The 27949-nt window shown below is 34.9% G+C and overlaps 1 protein-coding gene across 1 annotated transcript in view; it reads left to right on the forward strand.

The window, feature by feature from the left end:
* The window catches only part of DNAH14 (dynein axonemal heavy chain 14), a 388841-nt gene that overhangs the window by 139320 nt on the left and 221572 nt on the right, over nucleotides 1–27949 (forward strand). Inside the window, exons 19-25 of the mRNA XM_043922886.1 lie at nucleotides 1159–1349; nucleotides 3926–4171; nucleotides 11779–11900; nucleotides 15816–15987; nucleotides 17242–17346; nucleotides 17439–17557; nucleotides 18547–18621. Of these exons, the coding sequence (XP_043778821.1) occupies nucleotides 1159–1349; nucleotides 3926–4171; nucleotides 11779–11900; nucleotides 15816–15987; nucleotides 17242–17346; nucleotides 17439–17557; nucleotides 18547–18621 (1030 nt within the window). The remainder of the gene's footprint in view (nucleotides 1–1158; nucleotides 1350–3925; nucleotides 4172–11778; nucleotides 11901–15815; nucleotides 15988–17241; nucleotides 17347–17438; nucleotides 17558–18546; nucleotides 18622–27949) is intronic.

The following is a 27949-nucleotide window of genomic DNA, read 5'->3' on the forward strand; positions in this document are numbered from 1 at the left end:
AACACCTTAATTTGCTTGTTTTTAAATTATATAAGAAATATGACTATCACAGAAACTGTAGAAAAGAGAAAAATTGGGGACAAATCACCCAGAGTGTTAAAGCAACACAACACTCATTTTGTGCATTCTCTTTCAATATTGTGTCATATATCTGTTTCAGAGAGCTACATATAAAGTAACAAGTAGACAACACTTTCTTTTATCCATAGTTTCCCAGATAAAATCTTGTTCACCACTGTACAGACTTGCAGAAAACTTATTCTCATCTTTTTATCTAATCAAGTCTTGAAATACACTTTGTTATTCAACATAGCTTTATAAAATAAGCCTCATCTGTACCAACTGGATGGTCAAGAATATGTATAATTTTCAGTTCTCTCAAGTGCCCTACTTTGGCTATTTCTCTGTCTCCTCCCTCTTTTATAAATTGAGTCAAAGGTTATAAGGGTTGAACCTTCACTGCTCAGGTTTTGAGTCCTGCACCCTTTGTGTGTGCTGTGCTTAGTCGCTCAGTCGTGTCCATCTCTTTGTGACCCCGTGGACTGTAGCCCGCCAGGCTCCTCTGTCCATAGCGATTCTCCAGGCAAGAATACTGGAGTGGGTTGCCATGGTCTCCTCCAGGGTATCTTCCCGACCCAGGAATCTGTATCGTGGTGTGTTGGTAATGCCAGAGGAAAGATCAGTTCTGGTCTATGGCAAAGTTTTTACCTACATTTTCTACATTTCAGTGTGAAGATATGTTCTTTATGAAATGATAGTGACTGGTTTTTTCCCTTAATGTTCTTTTAATGAGCAGAATTGAAAAGCCCCAAAACCATAATAGTCTTTTGAATTGTATGTGCGTACCTCTCTGTCTGTATGTCTATCTTGTCAGGGAAAATCTGGGAAACCCTGTGGTAACTACCTATCCTAGTATCAAATTTTGCAAAATAACTTGTTCTGATAGTTTGGGGTTTTAATCACTAGTCCTGATTAACTATTTCCCTTTATTTTAATCCATGCTTGATTCTTATGGGAGAGAGATGTTAATAAAAAGCTTCATTATTTTAGTGCAGATTAATAACTGATAAAGCAATATTACATTAAATAGCAAATTTGTTTTCTGGCTTAGAAAATGTGGACTGTATGGTAAAGCTGCTGACCCATTGCTTCTTATAGGTCTACCTAAAAATGACATGGTGACACATCTTAAGCAATCAGTGATAGATTTTAAACAAGAGCTGCCAATCATCATAGCACTAGGAAACCCCTGTCTCAAGCCAAGGCATTGGGAAGCTCTCCAGGAGATTATTGGAAAGTCAGTGTCTCTTGATAAAAACTGTACAGTAGAGAATCTTCTAGCACTCAAGGTAAATTAAAATAGTTTGAAATAAAGTTGGCATAGCAGAAGGCCCAAATTTAAGTAGGCAAGTAAATCTACAAGGAGTAGGAATTAGAAAAATAAGACATTTATGGAATGTTAGGAAAAGTAGGAGTATAATGTATTAGTAGATGATAGCTGATGCTTCATTGATGGTAGTTTAGTACAGATTAATAACTGATAAAACTAGTATTACATTGAATAGTAAATTTGTTTTTTGGTTTAAAAAATATGATGTACATATTCTAAGTGTAAGCCATTTATCATGCCATTACTACTAGGTGATTCGAAAACAGTAATACTGGTTTTCACGCATAACAAATGAAATTAAATTAGTGTTTTTATTTAACAGTGATACTTCTTGTGGAGAGTAAATTTTATAGGAATACAATCAAAACTACAGTATTTATATAAAATGAAGATATATTAATAGCATGTTAGGGTGGCCCTACAAATAACTTGATATTCTATTTAAAATATACAATTAGCAGCTATTTGATTTACCTGTAGGTTTTGTTATAAAAATAAAATTTTACTATGATTTTCATGGTTAAAATTTTTCTATTTTCCTGTGTAGTTTACAATAAGCTTCATTTATATTTCATGTTCCACAACTGACAATGGCCTAATATAACCAAGGACTGGTGCTGAAGCTGAAACTCCAATACTTTGGCCACTTCATGCGAAGAGTTGACTCATTGGAAAAGACCCTGATGCTGGGAGGGATTGGGGGCAGGAGGAGAAGAGGACAACAGAGGATGAGATGGATGAATGGCATCACCGACTTGATGGGCATGAGTTTGAGTAAACTCCGGGAGTTTGTGATGGACAGGGAGGCCTGGAGTGCTGCAATTCATGGGGTCGCAAAGAGTCGGACATGACTGAGCAACTGAACTGAACTGAATATAACCAAAATAGTATTTTATGCCTATACTTTTCTACTAAATGATTTGCTATAATGAGGAAATGGAGAAAAAAATTTAATTAGACAAGAAGAATTTTAAAGGTGAACTTTAATTTATTTTAAAAATTGATTTATATCTTTAGCCCTAAAGTCAGCTGCCCTTCTGAACTCATAGATCCACTGCCACTTATATGTCTAAAAAATATCTCAAAGTTAACATGTCAAAAATGCGCTTCTCTTTCTCCATCTCCAAAATTCCACTCTTCCTTTATCCTCGCCATCTCAGTTAATGGCACCTCCACTCTTTTCTCGTTACTTAAGCCAAAAATGATGAAATAATCTTTGACTCTTCTCTTGCTCTCTCTTTCCTTATCTCATCTAAATGTTGCATCCTTCCCTGGATCATTATCAGAGTATCCGAACTGAACTATGGTCCAAGAGTTAATTCATCAAAATATCTAGATAGTTTCAGACTATTTAATCAGTGCCAATGAGCATTCCAAAAATCTGGCACAATTTCAACAATCAGTCAGTTCAGTCACTCAGTCGTGTCCGACTCTTTGCGACCCCATGAACCGCAGCACGCCAGGCCTCCCTGTCCATCACCAACTCCCAGAGTCCACCCAAACCCATGTCCATTGTGTCAGTGATGCCATCCAATCATCTCATCTTCTGTTGTCCCCTTTTCCTCCTGCCCTCAATCTTTCCCAGCATCAGGGTCTTTTCAAATGAGTCAGCTCTCCGCATCAGGTGGCCAAACTATTGGAGTTTCAGCTTCAACGTCAGTCCCTCCAATGAACACCCAGGACTGATCTCCTTTAGGATGGACTGGTTGAATCTCCTTGCAGTCCAAGGGACTCTCAAGAGTCTTCTCCAATACCACAGTTCAAAAGCATCAATTCTTCGGCGCTCAACTTTTTTATAGTCCAACTCTCACATCCACACATGACTACTGGAAATAAATGGAGATATTAAATAGGATGACATATGCGAACAGCAGTAGAATCTTCTTTCAGGGGTAAAAACAACAGGGGCAGCTAATTAATTCCAAGATGCAGAGAAGAGCAGCTCTCCAAGTATCTCTGTTCTGGTGATTGAATCTGGAGACATTAAGATTTTTTTTTACATTAAGATTTTGTCCAGTGGAAATTGGCAGTCAGTACACATGGAAAGGTCTGTAAATACTCCATTAAAGTATTTTGAGAGACATTTATCCTCATGGAGCTGTGTCAAAGTGAAGCCATGGAAAGCTGTGCCCATTAGAGTTATGTTCTCTCAGATTATTATATCCCAAGAATTATCATAGAAAGTAAAAACTTGTCACAAAATAATCAAGCAGTTGGCATTAGTGCAGAGAAAAGAAAAGCTGAAAGAAATAATGCTATCTGCAGATATGCAGAAGGTGCTGTTAGCTATTTTTTACACTGACTATAATCAGAAGAAAGAAATATTGAGTCAGAAATTTTCACTGAGCAAGAAGAATGTGAAATAGAATGATTAAAAACTGAAAAGGGCTACTTCATGAAAGTTAGACCGTGAAGTCTCTGGTTAGGATATAAACCTAACTGGAATCAGATTTTCAACAGATTCATTTAAATCTTCCATTTTAAATGTATCAGGAATTATTTGCTCCATTGGATATTAACAATTTTTTGTTTTAGATGTTTCAGTATGAAAATGAAATAAATGAGATATCAACCTCAGCAACTAATGAAGCTGCTCTTGAGAAAATGCTATATAGGATTATTGATCTTTGGAACACTACTCCTTTACATTTAGTTCTTCATCACACTGAGGCTTACTCTATCCTAATAATCTCATCTATAGATGATACATTAGCTCAACTGGAAGAGTCTCAAATCATACTTGCCACAGTTAAAGGATCTTCCTATCTCGGGCCCATTAAGGTAAATATTTAGCAGAGGGAAATGTCTTAACTGTCTGTAGTTTTATCACTTTAATTTTTGCATTGTGTAAGCTTTTGAATGTATAAATCATTCATGTACTTGTATAGAAGAGAGATTGAATATTTAGCATTTTAAATATTAAATACAACTTTTTATGGAAGCACTAATCATCAGGAAATGTCAGAAAGTTTAATTTGGGCAGAGTAGGTAAATTTACATCAAATTAAAAATATGACCATTTAAACCATGGTTTTTGCCAGCAGCAGCACTGCTGCTAGATACATCCACAGTCCTCATGCCAGAACTGTTGCCTTGAGATTCTTTTTGCTGAAGCGATATATTTCATTTTCATTCCCTGTGCTATTTGTCTTAAAGGCTAACCCCACCTCTGTATTTGTGTATCCTTGCAATTATTTTAACAGCTTTTATATCTATTGTAGTATAATTAGAAATTGAACTATAGAGTCAGCTTATATTCAGTGTTCCCTCATTCATGTGTGCTAAGTCACTTCAGTTGTGTTTGCAACCATATGGGGATTCTCCAGGCAAGAATACTGGAGTGGGGTACCATTCCCTTCTCCAGGGGATCTTCATGACAAGGGACTGAACCAGCATCTCTTATGTCTCCTGTATTGGCAGGTGGGTTACCACTTGCGCCACCTGGGAAGCTCCATCGTTTTAACAGCTTCTATATCTATTCTAGTATAATTAGAAATTGAACTACAAGGTCACCTTGTATTCAGTATTTCCTCATAGTCTCTGAGCAACCCTACATCCCACAACATAGCTAAGAGTGATTTTAAAACTTTAGGAATCGCAATAAGATATAATAATATAGAGATATCTAAGAGTAAAATTAACATAATTGATTATAGATGGATAAAAACAAGAGAGAGAAATATGTACTCAACAAATGGACTTCACATTATTTGCAAACACACAGACAGTTAGGGAAAGTGTCACTTATTTGGACCTTAGAGAAGAAAAACTCAGTAAATTACAAAAAAGAGATAAACCAAATAGACTGTTCTCTAACCACGTTCAGTAAAATTTAAAAATGAACAGAAAAAGTAGCAAAAAATAGACCAAAACCAACAACAACAAAATCACCCAGGAGAAAAATGGAAATTAAAAAGCAGCTATGAGAATGTGCAGGAAATGTCAATCAAATTTTTTAAATTAGAAATAAGCAAAAAGAAGAGAATTACAAGTCAAACCTTGTCACAATTGGCTAGAGTTCAATGAAAAGGAATATTCAGAGCACTAAATGCCTTTATTTAAAAGTAAAAATGAATTTAATAAATGATAAATTAGGCATAGTCAAGAAGTTGAAAAGAACAGACACACACATCCACACACACCACTTTCACTTCCAAGCAGGAAGGAGTATGGGTACCAGGTACACCATTTTGCCTGAAATACCCAAATCATAACAGAAAAAATACATCAAACAATGGTTTTAGGAAAATGGACATCAAACACTGAAGGACCAAGATCCCTGAGAGTTGGCAAACAAGCCAGTTGAACCCTATTATTGCCCCATCTTTCTGTCATGAGTTTCCACACCTGGGTTGAGAGGGGAGAAATCCATCCAGAGGATGGTAGACTCCCTGGTATTAGGAGATGCTGTTAAAAGACTAAGAAGCAAAAGGAAGACAGAGTTTGCAGAATAAAGTATCAGGGAGGAAAGAGCTACACTGAAAGAGAACTTCAGAGGTCTGTGGATATCCCTAGTCAGGTTCACAGCGTACCTAATCATATGAATGTAAAGAAACTAGTGGAGACCGGGACAGTGGTCACTGAGAGAATTAGAAGGAACGTTTCACACAGAGCTGGGAACAATACCCATATCCACCAGCTACAGTGACAACAACAACAAAAACCTTTATAACTCACAAGCATTAGAGCGCTTAAAAGGATAATGCCACAGTAATGTGTAATAATTAGTCCTAGATTAAATGCAGTTCATGTCCTCCCTAACAAATCTAAAAACAATACTTCAAGTGATAGAACTGCTTCTAAGTAGCTTAACTCCATCCAGAATAAAGCTCAAAAATAGGAACACAAAAATATTTAGTACCCAATATAGTAAAATTCATAATGTCTGGAATCCAATCAAAGACTATCAGACATTAAAAAAAAAAAAGAAAAGAGGAATCATAATGAAAAGGAAAAGCAACCAGTGGAAACTGATCCAGAACTGACATAGTTATTAGTTCTAATTAGAGACAAAGACATTGAAAGAATTATAACTATATTCCACATATTAAAAAGTTAAGGGAATAATGGATGATATTTTTTAAAAGACCAAAATCAAACTTCTAGAGATAAAATATGTAATATCCAAAGTGAAATAGACACTGGATGAGATTAACAGCAGGAGGAGAAGGAGACAACAGAGGATGAGATGGTTGGATGGCATCACCAACTCAATAGACATGAGTTTGAGTAAACTCCGAGAGTTGGTGATAGACAGGGAGGCCTGGCGTGCTGCAGTCCATGGGGTTGCAAAGAGTCAGACACGACTGAGCAACTGAACTGAGCTGAAGATTAACAGCAGATTAGACATAGAAGGAGAAAAGGTTAGTGAATTTAAAAATATGACAGAAACTATACAAAGTGAAAAAAGAGAAGAGAATTTTTAAAAGTAAAAAGAGCATCAGGGGGCTATGAGAAAATAAAGTAATAGACATGTAATTGGAGTCCTCCAAGAAGAGTGAGAGAAGAAAGCAGAAAAGCAAAATTGAAGAATTAATGGACAGAATTGTCCTAAATGTATTGAAAACAATAAAATCACAGATCCAAAAAGTCATTCCACTTCAATGTCAAGAAACATCATGAATTACTAATATTGAAAGGGGTAACATCACTATAGATCCTATGTATATTAAAGGATAAGGGATACTGTGAACAACCTTAACTCAAACTCAAAAATGTAGACACAGTGGACAAATTCCTTGAAAAACACAAATTACTAAAGCTCACACAGAATAAATAATTTGAGTCTCTATATGTATTAAAGATAATGAAACAATGATTTTAAAACCCCACAAGAAAAAATCTAGGCCCAGATGGCCTATGCAAAATATTTAGGAAAGAAGCAATACCAGTTCTACACAGACTCTTCCACTTTTACACAGACTCAGAAGACTGGAGAGGAAGAAATCCTTCCTAACTCATTCTGTGAGGCCAGAATTACCCTGATACCAAAACCCACACAGACATTATGAGAAAACTAGCCCTCCTGAATTTTATTACAAAAATTCTAAACAAAATTTACAAATTAAAAAATATACATACATATATATGTATATATACATATACACAAACACACATATATGAGGGATTTATATAGGAAATACAAGTTTGGTTTAATATTCAGAAATACATCAATGTAACTCACCAAAACAAACTATAAAAGAAAAATGATACTATTTTCTTAGTGTATCCTGAAGAAGCATTTTACAAAATCCAACACCCATTTATACTTTAAAAAATTAAATAAGCTTTTGCACAACGAAGGAAACTATAAGCAAAGTGAAAAGACAGCCTTCAAAATGGGAGAAAATAATAGCAATTGAAACAACTGATAAAGAATTAATCTCAAAAATATACAAGCAGCTCATGCAGCTCAATTCCAGAAAAATAAATGACCCAATCAGAGAATGGGCCAAAGAACTAAACAGACACTTCTTCAAAGAAGACATACAGATGGCTAACAAATACATGGAAAGATGCTCAACATCACTCATTATCAAAGAAATGCAAATCAAAACCACAATGAGGTGCCATCTCATGCCAGTCAGAATGACTGCTATCAGAAAGTCTACAAACAATAAATGCTGGAGAGGGTGTGGATTAAAGGGAATCCTCTCACACTGTTGGTGGGAATGCAAACTAGTACAGCCACTGTGGAGAACAGTGTGGAGATTCTTTTAACAACTGAAAATAGAACTGCCATAGGACCCAGCAATCCCACTGCTGGGCATACACACCAAAGAAACCAGAATTGAAAGAGACACATGTACCCCAATGTTTATCGCAGCACTGTTTACAATAGCCAGGACATGGAAGCAACCTAGACGTCCACTGGCAGATGAATGGATAAGAAAGCTGTGGTACATATACACAATACTCAACTATTAAAAAGAATGTATTTGAATCAGTTCTAATTGATGAAACTGAGGTGGATGAAACTGGAGCCTATTATACAGAGTGAAGTAAGTCAGAAAGAAAACACCAACATAGTATATTAACACATATATATGGCATTTAGAAAGATGGTAACGATGACCCTATATGCGAGACAGCAAAAGAGACACAGATGTAAAGAACAGACTTTTGGACTCTGTGGGAGAAGGCGAGGGTGGGATGATTTGAGAGAATAGCATTGAAACATGTATATTACCATATGTGAAATAGATCGCCGGTTCAGATTCGATGCATGAGACAGGGTGCAAAGGGCTGATGCACTGGGACGGCCCTGAGTGATGGGATGGGGAGGGAGGTGGAAGGGGGGTTCAGGATGGGGAACACATGTACACCCATGCCTGATTCATGTCAATGTATAGCAAAAACCACTACAATATTGTAAAGTAATTAACCTCCAATTAAAGTAAATTAATTAAAATAAATAAATAAGTAAAGGACATAGATGTCCTTTACTATGTCTAGCAACATACTTAGTGATGACAGACTGAACAGTTTTCCCCTAAGATCAGGAAGGATGTTGTCTCTCATCGCTTCTATTCTTCATCATATGGAGGTTTTAGCCAGTGTATAAGGCATGGAAAAGAAATAAAGAAATAAAAGGCAACCATACTGGAAAATAAGTAAAATATCATTTATATTCGCATGACATAATTCCCCATGTAAAAAATTCAATAAAATTACTTAAAAAGTAAATAAAGCTCATTTTAGTAAATTTTCAGAATACACAATTAGTACACACAATCAGCTGCATTCTGTAGACTAGCAAGGAACAATTGGAGGTTGAAATTTTTTAAAAAATCAATAAAAAATATGAGATACTTAGGAATAAGTATGAAGATATATGTGTAAGACTGATCCAATGAAAATGACAAAATCCAGTAGAGAGAAAATAAAGACCTGAATAAACAGAAGATATACTATGCTCATGCATACAAAGACTCAAATGTCAATATTCCTGAGAGATCTAAATATAGGACAATAAAAATCAACATGCTATCCAACTACTGGTAGAAATTAACAGGCTGGTTCTAAAGTTCTTATGGAAATGTACAGGAACTAGAAGAGCTTCAACAATCTTGAAAAATCTTCTTTTGCCCACAAAGTTGGAAGAGTAACACTTCCTGATTTCAAGACATTATAATGCTATAGTAATCAAGAGTTTTATCTTGGTTAAAGAGTAGTCAGATAAATGGAACAGAATAGAGTACAGAAATAAGTTCGCATATATGAATTTTCAACAAGGGAGTAAAGACAGTTCAGAAAAGAAACAGTAGTCTTCTCAGAAATGGTGCTGGGAAAAAAAAAAGAAAGAAATGGTGCTGGCACATTGGACAGTTACATGCAAAACAAAGAAATGCTTTAAGCCATATCTTGAGGATATACAAGATTTAAGTCAAAAATGGATCATAGGTCTAAAGGCAAATTTTACAACTATGAGATTTTGAGAACACAACATCAGAGAAAAATTTTGTGACCTTAAGCTAGAAAGGTTTCTTCAATATGACACTAAAAGAATGATCAGTAGGAGGAAAAGCTGTCAGTTGAATTTCATCAAAGTTTAAAATTTGTTCTGTTCAAAAGACACCATTAAAGAAAAAAATATATAAGCTACAGGTTGGGATAATATCTGCATGGCATATGTTTAGTAAAAAGCTTATATTTGGAAGATATAAAGGACTTTCAAAATAAAAACAAGAAATGGGAAAAATATTTAAATGGACACTTCACTAAATAAGACATATGGATGGAAAATGAACACATAAAAAGATACTTAATTTTATTTTTCATCAAATGCTAAAATCCCAATGAAATATCACTATAAACCTTGTAGAATGATAAAATTAAAAAGACTGATCATCCCAAGTTTTGATGAGGATATGGAAGAACTGGAACTCTCATACATTACTGGTGGAATGTAAAATATTATAATAAATTTAACATTTTCTTCAAAAGTTACAAATATGTGTACCACATGATCCAGACATTCCACTCCTAGGTATTTATTCAAGATAAAGGAAAACTTACTCCATACAAAGACTGGCAGCTTTAGTTGTAATAGTGAAAAACTAGAAATAACCAGATGTACAGTTGGTGAATAATAAATGTATAGTATCAATATATCTATGAAGTGGAATTACTACTCCACAATAAAAAAGAAATGAACTTTGATACATGCAACAACATGAATGAATCCTAAAATGATTATGCTGAGTGAAAGAAGTCAGACCAAAAACAATAGATACTGTATGATTCCATTTATATAATTTTCTGGAAAATGCCAGCTAGTCTATAGTTTCAGAAATTAAATCAGTGGTTTCCATAGGAATGCAATTAAGTCAGTTGGGAAGAAGGTATTACAACAGGGTTTAAGAAACCCTTTCAAGGTAATCAATATGTTTATTATCTTGATTTTGGTGATTGCTTCACAGGTATAAGCATATCTGAGAACATCAAGTTGTACACTTTAAATATGTGTGGTTTATTGTATTCTGTTATACCTTAATAAAGCTGTTGAAATATAGATCCATTTTAAAAGAAAGAAATATAGAGGTTAATCTCAGAAGAGAAATATAAATGAGTTACAAGCGGTTCCTTCTGAGAAGCCACAGTTAGGGGATAGACTAGTCTACTGATTTTTCAATATTGTGTTATTAATTGGTTGTTAACCATTTTTCTATTATTTAATACTATACTGGCTGGAAAAAGATGTCTTATTCACACAGTAGAATTTCCTGAAGTTAGAATAATAAAGAAAACTTAAAAGTATTGGCCTAAAACCTCTCTAAAATACACTATTAGGTTAAAACATAAAGCAATTTACAAAACAATGTGCATAATATGGTTACATTTATGTAAACTGTTAGAGATATTATATGTACATACACATATGTACAAAAATGTTTAAAGAAAGGAATGAAAGGCTATGCCTACCAAAAATATCTGAATATTGTACAATAAGACAATTGGATGAATAGGATATTTTAACCTCTCCCCAAACTAAATATAATTCAATTTACATTAATTTATGTGACCTGATAGGAAGAACTGACTCATTTGAAAAGACCCTGATGCTGGGAAAGATTGAAGGTGGGAGGAGACGGGGATGACAGAGGATGAGATGGTTGGATGGCATCACCGACTCAATGGACATGAGTTTGAGTAAACTCTGGGAGTTGGTGATAGACAGGGAGGCCTGGCATTCTGCAGTCCATGGGGTTGCAAAGAGTCAGACATGACTGAGTGACTGAACTAAACTGAACTGAATGTGACCCTCTATTATAATTACTTTTTTATGTCAGTGACTGATAGTCACCTTTGATTTGTTTCTATCACATTACTCATAAAGTAATTTTATGTGTTTATATTTGTATGTATGTGCATTTTTATTATTGTAGGATCTTGTAGATGAATGGGATCAAAACTTAGCTCTCTTCTCATACACTCTTGAGGAATGGATGAATTGCCAAAGAAATTGGCTTTATCTTGAACCAATCTTTCATTCTACAGAAATACAAAGGTAAAAAACTTAAACTATGTCATGTGTCATGTACAGGTTAAAAAAAATGTATAGTAGTAATTTATTTCCTGTAATTTTTGAGAAATAATTTCCTCAGTGAACACTCTAAAACTATTCTACCTATAGGTATAGGAATATAATCTGCCAAACCGTTATTATGTAACCATCTTCCTTTTTTAAAAGATTCGAAGCATCATCTTTATAAAAAAATCCTTATTTCTCAATTATTGATATAAAGCTATTAAGTGCTGGGAAATAAGTGACAAATGTCTTAATCCTTAAGCCACAATGCTAGATGTCTATTTAGTTCTGGAATATTAGTATGGTTTTCATGTGAACAATAAATATGTTTTTAATACTATTCACACATTAATGATAGTCACTTGCTTTGAACCATGTGAAATAATAGAGGTCCTAACAATTGTCTGAAACTCTACTGTTTCTTTTATTTGTAACATTTGAATTAATTTGTCTCTAAGTGATAGCTCTCAAGAGTACTTGAGACATGTACTCTGTAGACAGAATTGAAACTACTGGCAGAAAATTACACAAGATAGTCTAGAAGCCATTCTGAAATAAAGCAGGAAGGCCTGGGGAAGGTATTTGTAAGGCATATTAGAACAGAGTACAAGAATACCTTGAAAATCAGGTTAACTATTTTGAACTTTATTTTAGTGGCAAAGGAGAGCTATTAGAGTTTTACAAAAGAGAACGGTCTAGATGTAAGTATTGCTTTGTAGGGAACAATACACATTTTTGTTATACATATATGTTTCTTGTCATTTGAATGTTTTAGTCTTTCATTATTCTATGGGTATTCTGATAGTTCTCAAAGGTGAAACCACATACCTTAGGGATATGTTCTTTATGACTACAACTTAATGTCATAAATTCAAACTTTAATCCTACTTTCTACTAAAGATTTCTTAAATGATGGCGAGATACAACTCCAGGTTAAGAATTCACATTATCACCAAGTTTTTCTTTTCAGGATTTGCTGTGAGGTTAGAAACGGGACTTTTAATTAAGGGGTGCTGAAGGCTTCTATACAATCATTGTAAAGAAAAGAAAAAATAAACCTATAATGGACCTGTCTTTGACTAATGGAAAAATGATGATGGCCCTGATACCAGGAGGAAGATGTGAAGAGAGGAAAGAGAAGATAGGTTTACTATAAAAAAGAGTTCTTTAAGGGGAATTTTTGAGAGTATAGTATGTAGTGCCATTTACCCTCACTCCCAACTAAGTGTGAGTTGTACTAGAACCTCCCAGAGACACTGGGAAGATGCGAACTGAAGGTGAGATTGAAGTCTCTCCCTGCTCAGATTTTTGCTGAGCTGTAGAAATTTTTGTTTTTGTGTAGTGACTTAAGTCGCGCCTGACTCTTTTAGTGTGGGTTGCCCTATCCTTCTCCAGGAGATCATCCCAAACCAGGGATTGAACCTGTGTATCCTGCATTAGCAGACAGATTCTTTTCCACTGAGCCACGAGGGAAGCCCATCACTAATTATTAGAGAAATGCAAATCAAAACCACAATGAGATATCACTTCATATCAGTCAAAATGGTCATCTTGAAAAAATCTACAAACAATAAATGCTGGAGAGGGTGTGGAAAAAAGGAAACCTTCCTACACTGTTGGTGGGAATGTAATGGGTACAACCACCAGGGAGAAAAGTATAGAGGATACTTAAAAAACTAAAAATAGAACTACCAGTGGGATCCATCAATCCCGTTTAAACCATAATTTGAAAAGGTACATGCAGCCAAGTTTTAATTGCTGAACTATTTATAGTAGCATGGTAACAACCTAAATGGCCATTGACAGATGGATGGATAAAGTGTGGTACATATATATAATGGAGTGTTACTCAACTATAAAAAAGAACAAAATGAGCCATTTGCAGCAACATGGATGGACCTGGAGATTATCATAGTTAAGTGAAGTAAGTCAGATGGAGAAAGACAAGTATCATATGATATCCCTTATGTGTAGAATCTAAAATAATGGTTCAAATGAAGTTATTTACAAAACAAAAATTGAGTCACAAATGAAGAAAACAAACATGATTACCACAAGCAAAAAAGCAGGGGAAGGATAAATTAAGAGATTAGGATTAAATTTACACACTACTATAAATTAAAAGACACTTACTCCTTGGAAGGAAAGTTATGACCAACCTAGACAGCATATTAAAAAGCAGAGACATTACTTTGCCAACAAAGGTCCATCTGGCCAAGGCTATGGTTTTTCCAGTGGTCATGTATGGATTTAAGAGTTGGACTGTGAAGAAAGCTGATCGCCGAAAAATTGATGCTTTTGAACTGTGGTGTTGGAGAAGACTCTTGAGAGTCCTTTGGACTGCAAGGAGTTCCAACCAGTTCATCCTAAAGGAGATCAGTCCTGGGTGTTCATTGAAAGGACTGATGCTGAAGCTGAAACTCCAATACTTTGGCCACTTCATGCGAAGAGTTGACTCATTGGAAAAGACCCTGATGCTGGGAGGGCTTGGGGGCAGGAGGAGAAGGGGACGACAGAGGATGAGATGGCTGGATGGCATCGCCGACTCAATGGGCATGAGTTTGAGTAAACTCCGGGAGTTTGTGATGGACAGGGAGGCCTGGCGTGCTGCGATTCATGGGATCGCGAAGAGTCGGACACGACTGAGCGACTGAACTAAACCGATATATATATATAATACATAACTTTTCAGGACCTACTGTATAGCGTAGATAACTCAATATTCGGTAATAACTTGTATGGGAAAAGAATCTGAAAAAGAATGGATATATGTATATGTATAGCTGAATCACTTTGGTGTATCTTGAAACTAACACAACATTGTAAATCAACTATTTTCCAATTTTAAAAAATTTTTAAATCTTTCCCATCAACTTCTTATCCACCTCAACCTCCAAGCTATTCAGGTTGGAGCTGGGTAGGATGGGAGAGGGAAATTGCGTGGGCAGAGAAAGTGAAAGAACCTCTGAAACACACTTCCTGAAAACACTTCCTTCGTTAAACTCCAACAGCAATAGCAACAAAACTCAATATATCACTAGATTACCATGCCATGTGTGGAGTTTGCTTCCCTTTTCCAAGGAGGGAAAATAATGATAATCTGTAAAGGAAAATTTCTATACTTATGTTGAACCTGCTTTACATTTCCTAATCTTCTAAGATTAAATAATTACTAGTAGAACTCAGATTTTCTTATACACGCCTTTATATTCTTGCTCCTAAGTCTAGTGCCCTCTCTGCAGTTCTCTTCTCCTTTAACACTCGGATCAAATAGCTTCTTCCCCAAAACCTCTCCCCAAATCGCATCTCCTTTCTAGGATTTCAGTAGCCCTTTGTTTTATTACATTTTGTAGGACACAGATCATTTCAACTTATTTTATATAGAAATTGGTATGTATGTATCTTCTCTCTCTGACTCAGTGTTAATATTATCTCATTAAATGATGAATGTATGTCTAATTTATCCTAGTATTCCCTACCAAGTACATCACTTGTACATAATAGACATTCAAAAAAATCTTTAGTTAGTGATTGGTCAGCAAAAATATAATCTTAGTGCATTTTATAAATTGAACAATGCTGTGCTGTGCTGTGCTGTGCTTAGTCGCTCAGTCATGTCCAAGTCTTTGCGGCCCCATGGATTGTAGCCCAACAGGCTCCTCTGTCCATGGGGATTCTCCAGGTAAGAATACTGGAGTGGGTTGCCACAGCCTCCTCCAGGGGATCTTCCCAACCCAGGGATTGAACCCAGGTCTTCCGCAGATGGATTCTTTACCATCGGAACCACCAGGGAAGCCCTAAATTGAACAATACTCAGTGGCAAATGCATCTAGATTATGGATTTTAATTATAGCCCCTTCAAAAACAAAATTATCTCAAATTTTCTTTCTAAAGGCAGCTCCCGGCAGAAGCAAAACTCTTCTCTCAAGTCATTTCCATGTGGAAAGAAATAATGTTAAAAATACACAACAAACTGGATGCTTTGCACATAGCTACCTCTGCAGGAGTTCTTGAAATTCTGCAAAATTGCAATATACATCTTGAATATATAAAGAAAAATCTTGAGGTAAAACTGTAGCAATTGTGAAGTGGAGAATCATTTAATCTACAGAATGTAATGCACTACAGAAACTAATTCCCATGTAGATTTTCTTCTTTACTCTAGCAGCCAACAATATTTCAAACTCTGACCATATATAAGTTAATGAAAATGCTATTAAAAACAACAAAAAAGTGGTTGAATCAATCTAGATGACATTAGGCAAAGTATCAAATTTTTGAGTGCTTAGTTTTTCTTAACTTTAAACTGGGAATAACTCTTACCTTGAGGGATTTTGTGTTAAATGAGATAATGAATTTAAAGCACAAGAGCTGGTGCAAAGAAAGTAGTCAATAATGAATGTTATCTATATTAGCACCACAACTATTAAGTTGATAAAATCAGCAGAAGTTGAATATTTTGATGATTGTATAAATTAACTTATTGGTTCATGTATTTTTATATTTCCAGTACATTAAAATGTCAGCTAACCATGCATATCTTTAATGGTTTTAATATTTGAGATTTGTGGTGGACATACTCACTTTACTTCATAAACCAAGATTTTTTTCCTAGGCATTCATCCCTTTTGCTTGTTGAACATAAGTCTTAGTGGTTATGATTAGCCCTTCAGAATACCCACATATGGCAGTTACAATCTACAGAAAGTTCTCTGCCCATATGTGTGTGTGTGTGTATAATGTATATATTTAATGATAGAATTTTAAAAGTCTGTTGCAAACAAGAAATTGAAGATATAGGAGAGTAGTAAATAAAACAGGGATAGTTCACATAAGTGAGTAGTATCTCTTCCTCTGAAAAGAAGAGTTTAAGATTGATGTGAACACAGATAAATTGTGGGTAGGAGTGGAAATACCAGACTTCCCTGTATAGTAGAATGTGAAGTGGCCTGCTGAAATGACAACTTATTCTCCAGGAGGATAGGGAATTAAGAGCAGAAAGTTGGGAATGCTGGAAAGCAATGATGATAATACTAAAATACGGTGCTTTATTAATGATCAATAATATGTGTGTGTGCATGTATGTAAGACTTGGATTTTTTGTTTTTGTTTTAAATTGCCTTAGTTATGGTTCTTTTTTTTGTTAGTAATTTAAGTATAAGTTTTGTTGAGCACAGTATGTTGTTTTGACTGATACTACTGTGTATACTGAAACTTTAATAATGTGGCTTTTATATGTAAATGTAGGCACAAATGATAATGTAACTCATATCATGATTAAACATACACTCTGAATTGTATTTCTTTTGAATCTGGACAGGACTATCTTGAAACTAAAAGAATGATATTCCCAAGATTTTACTTTCTTAGCAATGCTGAACTTCTTGATATTCTATCTGATAGCAGAAATCCTGAGTGTGTACAGGTAATATCATTCATTATTCTCTGTTCAGCAATGTTATTATACAACCAAGTCAGAATTTTATAATGTTATTGACATTTGTTTCTGGCTCACAGCCTCATCTTGTGAAATGTTTTGAAAATATAAGACACTTATTGATATGGAAACAAGAAATTGGCCCTCCTGCTGTGATAATGTTCATATCTGCTGAAGGAGAAACTCTTGTGCTGCCAAAGTATGATGTCTATGTTATAAACTAATATAACTAAGTTTATAACTAATATAAGCTAAATATAACTATATATTATATATAACTAATATAAACTAATATAACTATAAACTAATATAAACTATAAACTAATATAACTATAAATAGGTTATTATTTTTTATATTATATATTTTTATAAATATATTTTATAATACATTATTATATATTATAAACAAATAATAAACTAATATAACTATAAATAACTATGTTATTATTTATAAATAAATAATAAATCTTCATTATTTAAAACCTTTGCTTGGAAGTTTCTGACATTTCATAGACATTTGCTAATCGAACTATTTCTTCACAGATAATTTACTTATGTAGAGTTTTACCTTTCCATATCTATATATATTAATATATCCTGTAAGCCAACACAAAGTTTCATTATATGAATATAGGTAGGAAGGAAATTTGCTATTTGCTTAGGGTTGCTGATGCTACTCCCACTGCTGTTTCCTCTGACTTCTGGTTTTGTCATGAATGGTTTCCTGGTTTTCTTCCATTACACTAGTGCAACTTGCCAGCCCTTGTAAGGGCTCCCTAGCCTTTGGCATGAGGTTCCTAAAGTGAGTTGATTAAAAAATACTGTGCCCAAACCTTGCATTCACAAATCCTCTAACCCGGCCCTGACCTTGGCTTACTATTTGGAAGATTTATTAAGGAAGCCAAAAATGCTTTGTAATATTTACCTATTTTGCAAATTCACATTTTACTGGATCCTCTTAACTTTGCAGATTTATTGTTTTGATGTCAAAATTTCCTAAAACTAGGTGATCTATTTTCTAATTTAAGATCTAGAAATACCAAAGACAGTATAGAATTATAGTCCTTTGGCCCATGAATATTATAGGTGTAGTTTTAAGACAGTTTTACAGGCTGACCAAAGGAATGAAACATGAATAAAAATAATAAAAAGAATTCTTCATAATAATTATTTTTGAAAATATTATAGGAAAATCCGTATAAGAAGTGGTATAGAACAATGGCTGGTAAATGTAGAGAAAACCATGTTTGATCTGGTAAAAAAGTAAGTACAATTTTCAAATCCTAAGATTATATGTATATGCATACATGTTTTTAAGCTTGTTTAATTATCTACTAATATAAGTGGGCAGTATCCAGAGAAATATATGGAGTAAAGTCTTTTATGAAATGGGTTTTGATAGAACACAGTGGCACATGACTAAATGGAAAACACTCATTTTTGCAATGTAAATGTCAGTTTTAGTGTGTACTCATGGACAACATTTGGACAGTCTTGTGTACTTTGAAATTCATAAGTTTCTGAAGACTGGCCAGGACCAGAACTGATATCCATCTCTGCCTGCTTTCAAAAAACGTAGTGCCCAGGAACCCTGTGGTTGCAGCCCACTTCAGTACTCTGCACTTCTGTCCCACTTTTGCTTCCTAAGATTGCTTATTTGCTTTAGTTTTTTTAATGCTCTCCTTTTTATATTTCTATCATTGCGATCTGTTTTAAAGAAAGAGCCTCAGGGTGTGAATTTTTAAAACTAATTTGACTAGATCAGTCTTTTGCATTTCTAATTATTTACTCCTAAAACTGTTCAAATGCATCTGATGGGGGAGTTCCTCATGTCTCAATGCAGAAAGAATTTGGTGAGAGGCAAAGCGATAGATGGAGCCTCCCGGGAAGAATACACCAGCAATGCTGGAGACAGTTTGATCCCCGAGTCAGGAAGATCCCCTGGAGAAGAAAATAGCAACACATTGTCCAGTATTCTTGCCTGAAAAATCCCATAGATAGAGGAGCCTGGTGGGCTAAAGGCCATGGAATCGCAAGAGTCAGACACTAAACAATTAAACCACAATAACAAAGTGAGAGATAAGAAATGACTTACTAGAATAGCTTGCTTGTGAGGCTTACAAGCTGGTGAGCAAGAGGGTGCCTCCCTTGAGAGGCTATAGTTTTATAATCAAAGGAAAAGTGGAGAGAGGGAAAAGACCACCTTCCTTCTCATTCTTGACTAGAAATCACATTGCTGTCATCAGCTCCTCCTTTTCATCAGATGGGGGAGTTTTCTTGTCCCTTCATGGACAAACTGGGACCATCATGGCACTACTCAAATCAGCAGAAGGACAGTATATACTAAAAATGGTAAATCATCTCATATTTTAGTATAATGTCATATTTTCCATTAGTACATGAGAGGAGCATGTCCTAGGAACCATTAACTTACTGAACTCACTGGGCAGGATGTGGGTCTCATGCCATCATTGTTTAATAGTTTGGGGGAATATCTCATGCTTTCTTGGCATAGTTTCATTGCTAAGCAAGCCTGTTTCACTTTGTAGTTAAGTAAACCTGCTTTCTTGAGTGATCATTAACTTCAGGGGTCTCACATACTTTTTTATTTACTCACAATCCTCTAGAGGAATTAACTATTTAATTGACTTCCCTGGTGGCTCAGATGGTAACCTTGTTTCTAATTTTATTGGAAAAGCTTCTAATGTTTCACCATTTATGATACTTAGGTTTCTGGAATATACCCTATATCAAAGTCAAGTACTTTATTCTATTCCATGTTTTCAGAGTTTTTTAATAAATAAGGATGTTTAATTATATCAAGGACTTCCCAGGTGGCTCAGTGGCAAAGAATCCACCTTGCCTGGGAAATTCCATGGACAGAGGAGCCTGGCAGACCACCCACCACCCATTGGGTTGCAAAGTGTCGGGCATAACTTAGCGACTAAACAACAAGAACAGCAATTACATCAGATATGTTATGAATCTACTGAGAAACTCACATGCACTTTGGCCTTTAATTTGTGGATGTCATGAATTATATGAATAAATTTCCTTATGTTTAACTTTCCTTGATTTTTTAATTTATTTATTGGCTCTTTATTTCCTAAGATGAATGCATGCACACTAAGTCGCTCCACTTGTGTCCGAGTCTGTGCGACCCTAGGGACAGCAGCCCACCAGCCTCCTCTGCCCACAGGATTTTCTAGGCAAGAGTATTGGAGTGGGTTGCCATTTCCTTCTCCATTTCCTAAGAAAGCTAGCTTAAAATATTTCCTACTTTTTGTGGATTCATCAATTTCTTTTGTGTTTTTAATATCTATCATGTATTTTGACGCTGTGTTGTTATACATAATCTTTGTAGAGTGTTCTTTTAGTCAAATATCAGTATTTATACCAGTTAGTAGTTTTTATTTAATACTAATAATGCTGTACTTGTTTCCATAATCACAAACATTTATATCACAATGTTGTTTTTAACATTTCTATGTCATGTAAATATTTCTTGAATGAAGAATGGATTTTAATTCTTGCTTTTATTTTGTTTTACTTTCTACCAATACTAAAGTACTTTTCAGTGTTGGTTAGTATGTATGCCCAAAAGATCCATTCTCTGCCTTTTTTTTTTTTTTGTCTTATGTCCACCTGGGATGCTCATGTCCATGATGCTCATATCCATGGACTCCTTACCCTCTAGCTTCCAGCTGGGTAGGGCAAATGTGAAACTCTCTGTTTCTCTTACTACAGTTTTGACAGAATCTAAGTTTCTTTACCTAAAGTTACAGCTTTTGACAAATGGCCCTTCTCTAAAGTCCCCAACCCTCACCAGTTTCCAGTAATATTGTTCCCCTTACTTGTTCAATCCTTTGATGATAACGATGACCCCCATTTGCTAAACTGTGATACTTCACTAGCCCTGCTGGTTCCTTTAACTCTGCCCTCATCCTCTGCAGAGTGTACCTTCATTAAACTCTCTTCAAGTAATCTTTCGAATGTGCTGTTTCCTGCTGACTGATATGCTGCCTTTCAGCAGTTATTTTTATTATCAACACATTTGGACTCCTGCTTGCCATCCTGTTGTTTTCTAATTGGACTTTTGGTTTGGGGTTTTCTTTTCACTTACTATTGTTAGACTGAGTTTCTTAATCTCTTTTATTGTAGCTGTGCTACAGTTACACTTTTTTTTCCTAGTGAATACTCAATATTTTAATATACTTAGTGAAGCATTTTAATCAAATTCTATAGTATCTCTGATTTTTCCCCAAAGAACATGAGTCAATTCATAATTCCCTCTCATCATCTTGTAATTATTTAGGATTTTATTCCAGATTGCTCTTAGTTCTCTATTTATAGGTCAGTAATTGTCCATGCTTGGGCTTCCCTGGTGGCTCAGATGGTAAAGAATCCACTTCCTGGGTTGGGAAGATCCCTTGGAGAAGGAAATGCAACCCACTCCATTATTCTTTCCTGGAGAATCCCATGGACAGAGGAGCCTGGTAGGCTCCTCTGGGGAGCCAAGAGTTGGACATGACTGAATGACTAACACTTTCAATTATCCATGCTTAGCACATTTGTGGCTTGTTTTGTTTTCATTTACTTCCTCATTTTTGTTTTTCTATTGGTAAGGATTTCTGCTCTTTTTCTTGTTATTAATTTCTCTAAAATGTTTCACCATTGTTGGTTGTCTGTTCATATTTATACAGGCAAGTCCCTCTTCTCCTATAAACAAATATTAGTTTCTAATTACAAATATTAGTTCCTAATATCTGTACCTATCTGACTGTAGGTATTGCTTGACAAGCAGAATGTACAGGACCTAGTCTGTGAGTAGCTTCTCTTTGAATGTATGGAGGTTGCTTTTCATTTCTGCTGGCAGTCACAAGCTACCCATGACACTTTACTGCCACTCTAGTTCCAGCACTGTTTCATTATCTTGTTTCTTATGGAAAAATGCCAATGTCAGCTTTCTTTGTTTCCTTCCTTCCTCTCTTTACTCCCTTCTCCTCCTTTCTTTCTTTCCTACAGTCTTTTAAAATGTGTGGAGTTATTTCAGGCTTCACTCTGCTTCTCTGTCCATCCCCAAACCTAGGAGAACTCCACCAAGCACTTCTCTGGGCTTTCATTCTGAGTGGCTAGCAGCAGCTCAGGATGGGGGAATGGGGAATTGGAGGAGGCAGAGGCCCATTCATTTCCCTATTGAGAAAGCCCTCTCTTAATTAATTTTCCTAAAGATTCGTCCTGGGCTCCCTCCTGCATTTGTTCAATCTCAATATTTTTTCCATCTGCTAGAAAATGTTCAAGTTTTTGATGCACTGGAGTATACTTTCTTGTTTTCCAACTCTTTATATGTATAATTTTTCATGTATTTTCTCTCATTTGAAGGAATATGGTTTAGAATGAAGATAGGACTGTTTAGTTAGAAATGTCAATCCACTTTCTCCTGATAGATTTTTTAAAAATCAGAATAAATATTTCCAAAACTATGGAGGAAATAAATTATACTGCACTTGTGTGTATATTCATATAAATATAAACTTGGAAAAAATAAATATCAAAATAAAAAGCAAAGAACTAACAAAACCCAAGCTAAAGATCATAAATATTAATGTAAGTCTGTTTATTAACTGAGATCAAAATAAAAATGTAGCTAGATGCTGTTTGGGAGATACAGCAATGCAATAAGTTACGAAAGAAACAGTAAAGATAGTTAATGAAACAGTGAAAATAAGGCCATTGAATTAAATAAAAGATTTTAATTGGTGAAAGGTGCATTTCCCACTGATATTACTTTGAAATAATTAAGAAGTTATAATAAATATACTTCTCAGCAGCAAAGATAAGAAAATAATAAAAATAGACACCATTTGTAATGCAGCAAACATTTAAAGAATAGTCATTTTAAATATTCTAATGTTGATAATTTTTTTAAATGAAGTCATTTAAGCATTACAAGAAAATAATTTAGGGTTGAGAATTTCTAAGGCATGATGTCAGAAATAAAGCACAAGATTGAAGAATTTCACCATATAAAAACTTTGAAGTTCTGTATGAAAAAAGAAACTCATCATAGCAATATTAAAACACGTACTCTTGGCACATAATAAGTGTGGTGTTAAATTCAAAGGTGGGGATATTTTTCATAATTATATTTTCTTCATTATTTTAAAAAATTATTTTATTTTATTTTTTGTTGATTTTTTTTGTTTTTTTAAATTTCTCTTTTGCTAATCTTTTTTTTCTTTTTTATTTAACTTATTTACTATTTTACTTTACAGTATTATATTGGTTTTGCCATACATTAACTTGAATCCTCCATGGGTGTTATTTTAATTGGAGGTTAATTATTTTACAATATTGTAGTGGTTTTTGCTATACATTGACATGAATCAGCCATGGGTGTACATGTGTCCTTCATCCTGAACACCTCCTCACCTTCCTCCCCATCCTATCACTCAGGGCCGTCCCAGTGCACCAGCCCTTTGCACCCTGTCTCATGCATCAAATCTGAACCGGCGATCTATTTCACATATGGTAATATACATGTTTCAATGCTATTCTCTCAAATCATCCCACCCTCGCCTTCTCCCACAGAGTCCAAAAGTCTGTTCTTTACATCTGTGTCTCTTTTGCTGTCTCGCATATAGGGTCATCGTTACCATCTTTCTAAATGCCATATATATGCATCAATATACTATGTTGGTGTTTTCTTTCTGACTTACTTCACTCTGTATAATAGGCTCCAGTTTCATCCACCTCATTAGAACTGATTCAAATACATTCTTTTTAATAGTTGAATAATATTCCATTGTGTATATGTACCACAGCTTTCTTATCCATTCATCTGCCGATGGACATCTAGGTTGCTTCCATGTCCTGGCTATTGTAAACAGTGCTGTGATGAACACTGGGGTACGCGTGTCTCTTTCAATTCTGGTTTCTTTGGTGTGTATGCCCAGCAGTGGGATTGCTGGGTCCTATGGCAGTTCTATTTTCAGTTGTTAAAGGAGTCTCCACACTGTTCTCCACAGTGGCTGTACTAGTTTGCATTCCCACCAACAGTGTGAGAGGGTTCCCTTTAATCCACACCCTCTCCAGCATTTATTGTTTGTAGACTTTCTGATAGCAGTCATTCTGACTGGCATGAGATGGCACCTCATTGTGGTTTTGATTTGCATTTCTCTGGTAATGAGTGATGTTGAGCATCTTTTCATGTATTTGTTAGCCATCTGTATGTCTTCTTTGAAGAAGTGTCTGTTTAGTTCTTTGGCCCATTCTCTGATTGGGTCGTTTATTTTTCTGGAATTGAGCTGCATGAGCTGCTTGTATATTTTTGAGATTAATTCTTTATCAGTTGTTTCAATTGCTATTATTTTCTCCCATTTTGAAGGCTGTCTTTTCACCTTGCTTATAGTTTCCTTCATTGTGCAAAAGCTTTTAAGCTTAATTAGGTCTCATTTGTTTATTTTTGCTTTTATTTCCATTACTCTGGGAGGTGGGTCATAGAGGATCCTGCTGTGATTTATGTCAGAGAGTGTTTTGCCTGTTTTCCTCTAGGAGTTTTATACTTTCTTGTCTTACATTTAGATCTTTAATTCATTTTGAGTTTATTTTTGTGTATGGTGTTAGAAAGTGTTCTAGTTTCATTCTTTTGCAAGTGCTTGATCAGTTTTCCCACACCACTTGTTAAAGAGATTGTCCCTTCTCCATTGTATATTTTTGCCTCCTTTGTCAAAGATAAGGTGTCCATAGGTGCATGGATTTATCTCTGGGCTTTCTATTTTGTTCCATCTATCTATATTTCTGTCTTTGTGTCAGTTCTATCCTGTCTTGATGACTGTAGCTTTGTAGTATAGTCTGAAGTCAGGCAGATTAATTCCTCCACTTCCATTCTTCTTTCTCAATATTGCTTTGGCTATTCAAGGTTTTTTATATTTCCATACAAATTGTGAAATTATTTGTTCTAGTTCTGTGAAAAATTACTGTTGGTAGCTTGATAGGGATTGCATTGAATCTATAGATTGCCTTGGATAGTATACTCATTTTCACTATATTGATTCTTCCAATCCATGAACATGGTATATTTCTCCATCTATTTGTGTCCTCTTTGATTTCTTTCATCAGTGTTTTATAGTTTTCTATATATAGGTCTTTTGTTTCTTTAAGTAGATTTATTCCTAAGTATTTTATTCTTTTCGTTGCAAGGGTGAATAGAATTGTTTCCTTAGTTTCTCTTTCTGTTTCCTCATTGTTAGTGTATAGGAATACAAGGGATTTCTGTGTGCTAATTTTATATCCTGTAACTTTGCTATATTCATTGATTAACTCTACTAATTTTCTGGTGGTGTCTTTAGGGTTTTCTATGTAGAAGATCATGTCATCTGCAAGCGGTGCGAGTTTTTATTCTTCTTTTCCAATCTGGATTCCTTTTATTTCTTTTTCTTCTCTGATTGCTGCAGCTAAAACTTCCAAAACTATGTTGAATAGTAGTGGTGAGAATGGGCACCCTTGTCTTGTTCCTGACTTTAGGCGAAATGCTTTCAATTTTTCACCATTGAGGATAATGTTTGCCGTGGATATATCATATATGGCTTTTATTATGTTGAGGTATGTTCCTTTTATGCCTGCTTTCTGGAGGGTTTTTATCATAAATTGGGTTTAATTTTGTCAAAGGCTTTCTCTGCATCTATTGAGATAATCATATGGTTTTTATCTTTCAATTTGTTAATGTGATGTATCACATTAATTGATTATGCAAATACTGAAGAATCCTTGCATCCCTGGGATAAAGCCCACTTGGTCATGATGTATGATCTTTTACATCATGTAAAAGATGTTGTTGGATTCTGTTTGCTAGAATTTTGTTGAGGATTTTTGCATCTGTGTTCATCAGTGATATTGGCTTGTAGTTTTCTTTTTTTGTGGCATCTTTGCCTGGTTTTGGTATTAGGGTGATGGTGGCCTCATAGAATGAGTTTGGAAGTTTACCTTCCTCTGAAATTTTCTGGAAGAGTTTGAGTAGGATAGGTGTTAGCTCTGCTCTAAATTTTTGGTGGAATTCACCTGTGAAGCCGTCTGGTCCTGGGCTTTTGTTTGGAAAATTTTTTATTACAGTTTCGATTTCCATGGTTGTGATATGTCTGTTAAGATTTTCTAATTCCTCCTGGTTCAGTTTTGGAAGGTTATACTTTTCCAAGAATTTGTCCATTTCTTCCAAGTTGTCCATTTTATTGGCATATAGTTGCTGATAGTAGTCTCTTTTTTTTTTTTTTTTTTTTTTTTAATTTTTTTATTAGTTGGAGGCTAATTACTTCACAACATTTCAGTGGGTTTTGTCATACATTGATATGAATCAGCCATAGATTTACACTTATTCCCTGATAGTAGTCTCTTATGATCCTTTGCATTTCTGTGTTGTCTGTTGTGACTTCTCCATTTTCATTTCTAATTTTGTTGATTTGATTCTTCTCCCTTCTTTTCTTGATGAGTCTGCCTAATGGTTTGTCTATTTTATTTATCTTCTCAAAGAACCAGCTTTTAGTTTTGTTGGTTTTTGCTAGTCTCCTTTGTTTCTATTTCATTTATTTCTGCCCTAATTTTTATGATTTCTTTCCTTCTACTAACCCTGGGGTTCTTCATTTCTTCTTTTTCTATTTGCATTAGGTGTAAAGCTATGTTATTTATTTGACTATTCTCCTGTTTCTTGAGGTAAGCTTGTATTGCAATGAACCTTCCCCTTAGCACTGCTTTTACTGAACCCCATAGGTTTTGGATTGTTGTGTTTTCATTTTCATTTGTTTCTATGTGCATTTTGATTTCTTTTTTATTTCTTCTGTGATATGTTGGTTATTCAGAAGTGTGTTGTTTAGTCTGCATATGTTTGTATTTTTAATATTGTTTTTCCTGTAGTTGACATCTAATCTTACCATATTGTGACCAGAAAAGATGCTTGAAATGATTTCAGTTTTTTTTAATTTACCAAGGCTAGATTTATGGCCCAGGATGTGATCTATCCTGGAGAATGTTCCCTGTGCACTTGAGAAAAAGGTGAAATTCATTTTGGGGGGGTGAAATGTCCTATAGATATCAATTAGGTCTAACTGGTTCATTGTATCATTTAAGTTTCTGTTTCTGTTTCCTTGCTAATTATCCGTTGGGTTGTTCTAGGTGTGAGTGGGGTATTAAAGTCTCCCACTATCATTGTGTTACTGTTAATTTCCCCTTTCATACTTGTTAGCATTTGCCTTACATACTGTGGTGCTCCTATGTTGGGTGCATATATATTTATAATTGTTATATCTTCTTCTTGCATTGATCCTTTGATCATTATGTAGTGTCCTTCTTTGTCTCTTTTCATGACCTTTATTTCAAAGTCTATTTTATCTGATGTGAGTATTGCTACTCCTGCTTTCTTTTGGTCTCCATTTTCATGAAATATCTTTTTCCAGCCCTTCACTTTCAGTCTTGTATGTGTCCCTTGTTTTGAGGTGGGTCTCTTGTAGACTGCATATATAGGGGTCTTGTTTTTGTATTCATTCAACCAGTCTTTGTCTTTTGGTTGGGGCATTCAACCCATTTACATTTAAGGTATTTA

Source organism: Cervus elaphus, chromosome 14, assembly GCF_910594005.1.
Source record: "Cervus elaphus chromosome 14, mCerEla1.1, whole genome shotgun sequence".
In the NCBI taxonomy this organism is placed as follows: Eukaryota; Metazoa; Chordata; class Mammalia; order Artiodactyla; family Cervidae; genus Cervus; species Cervus elaphus.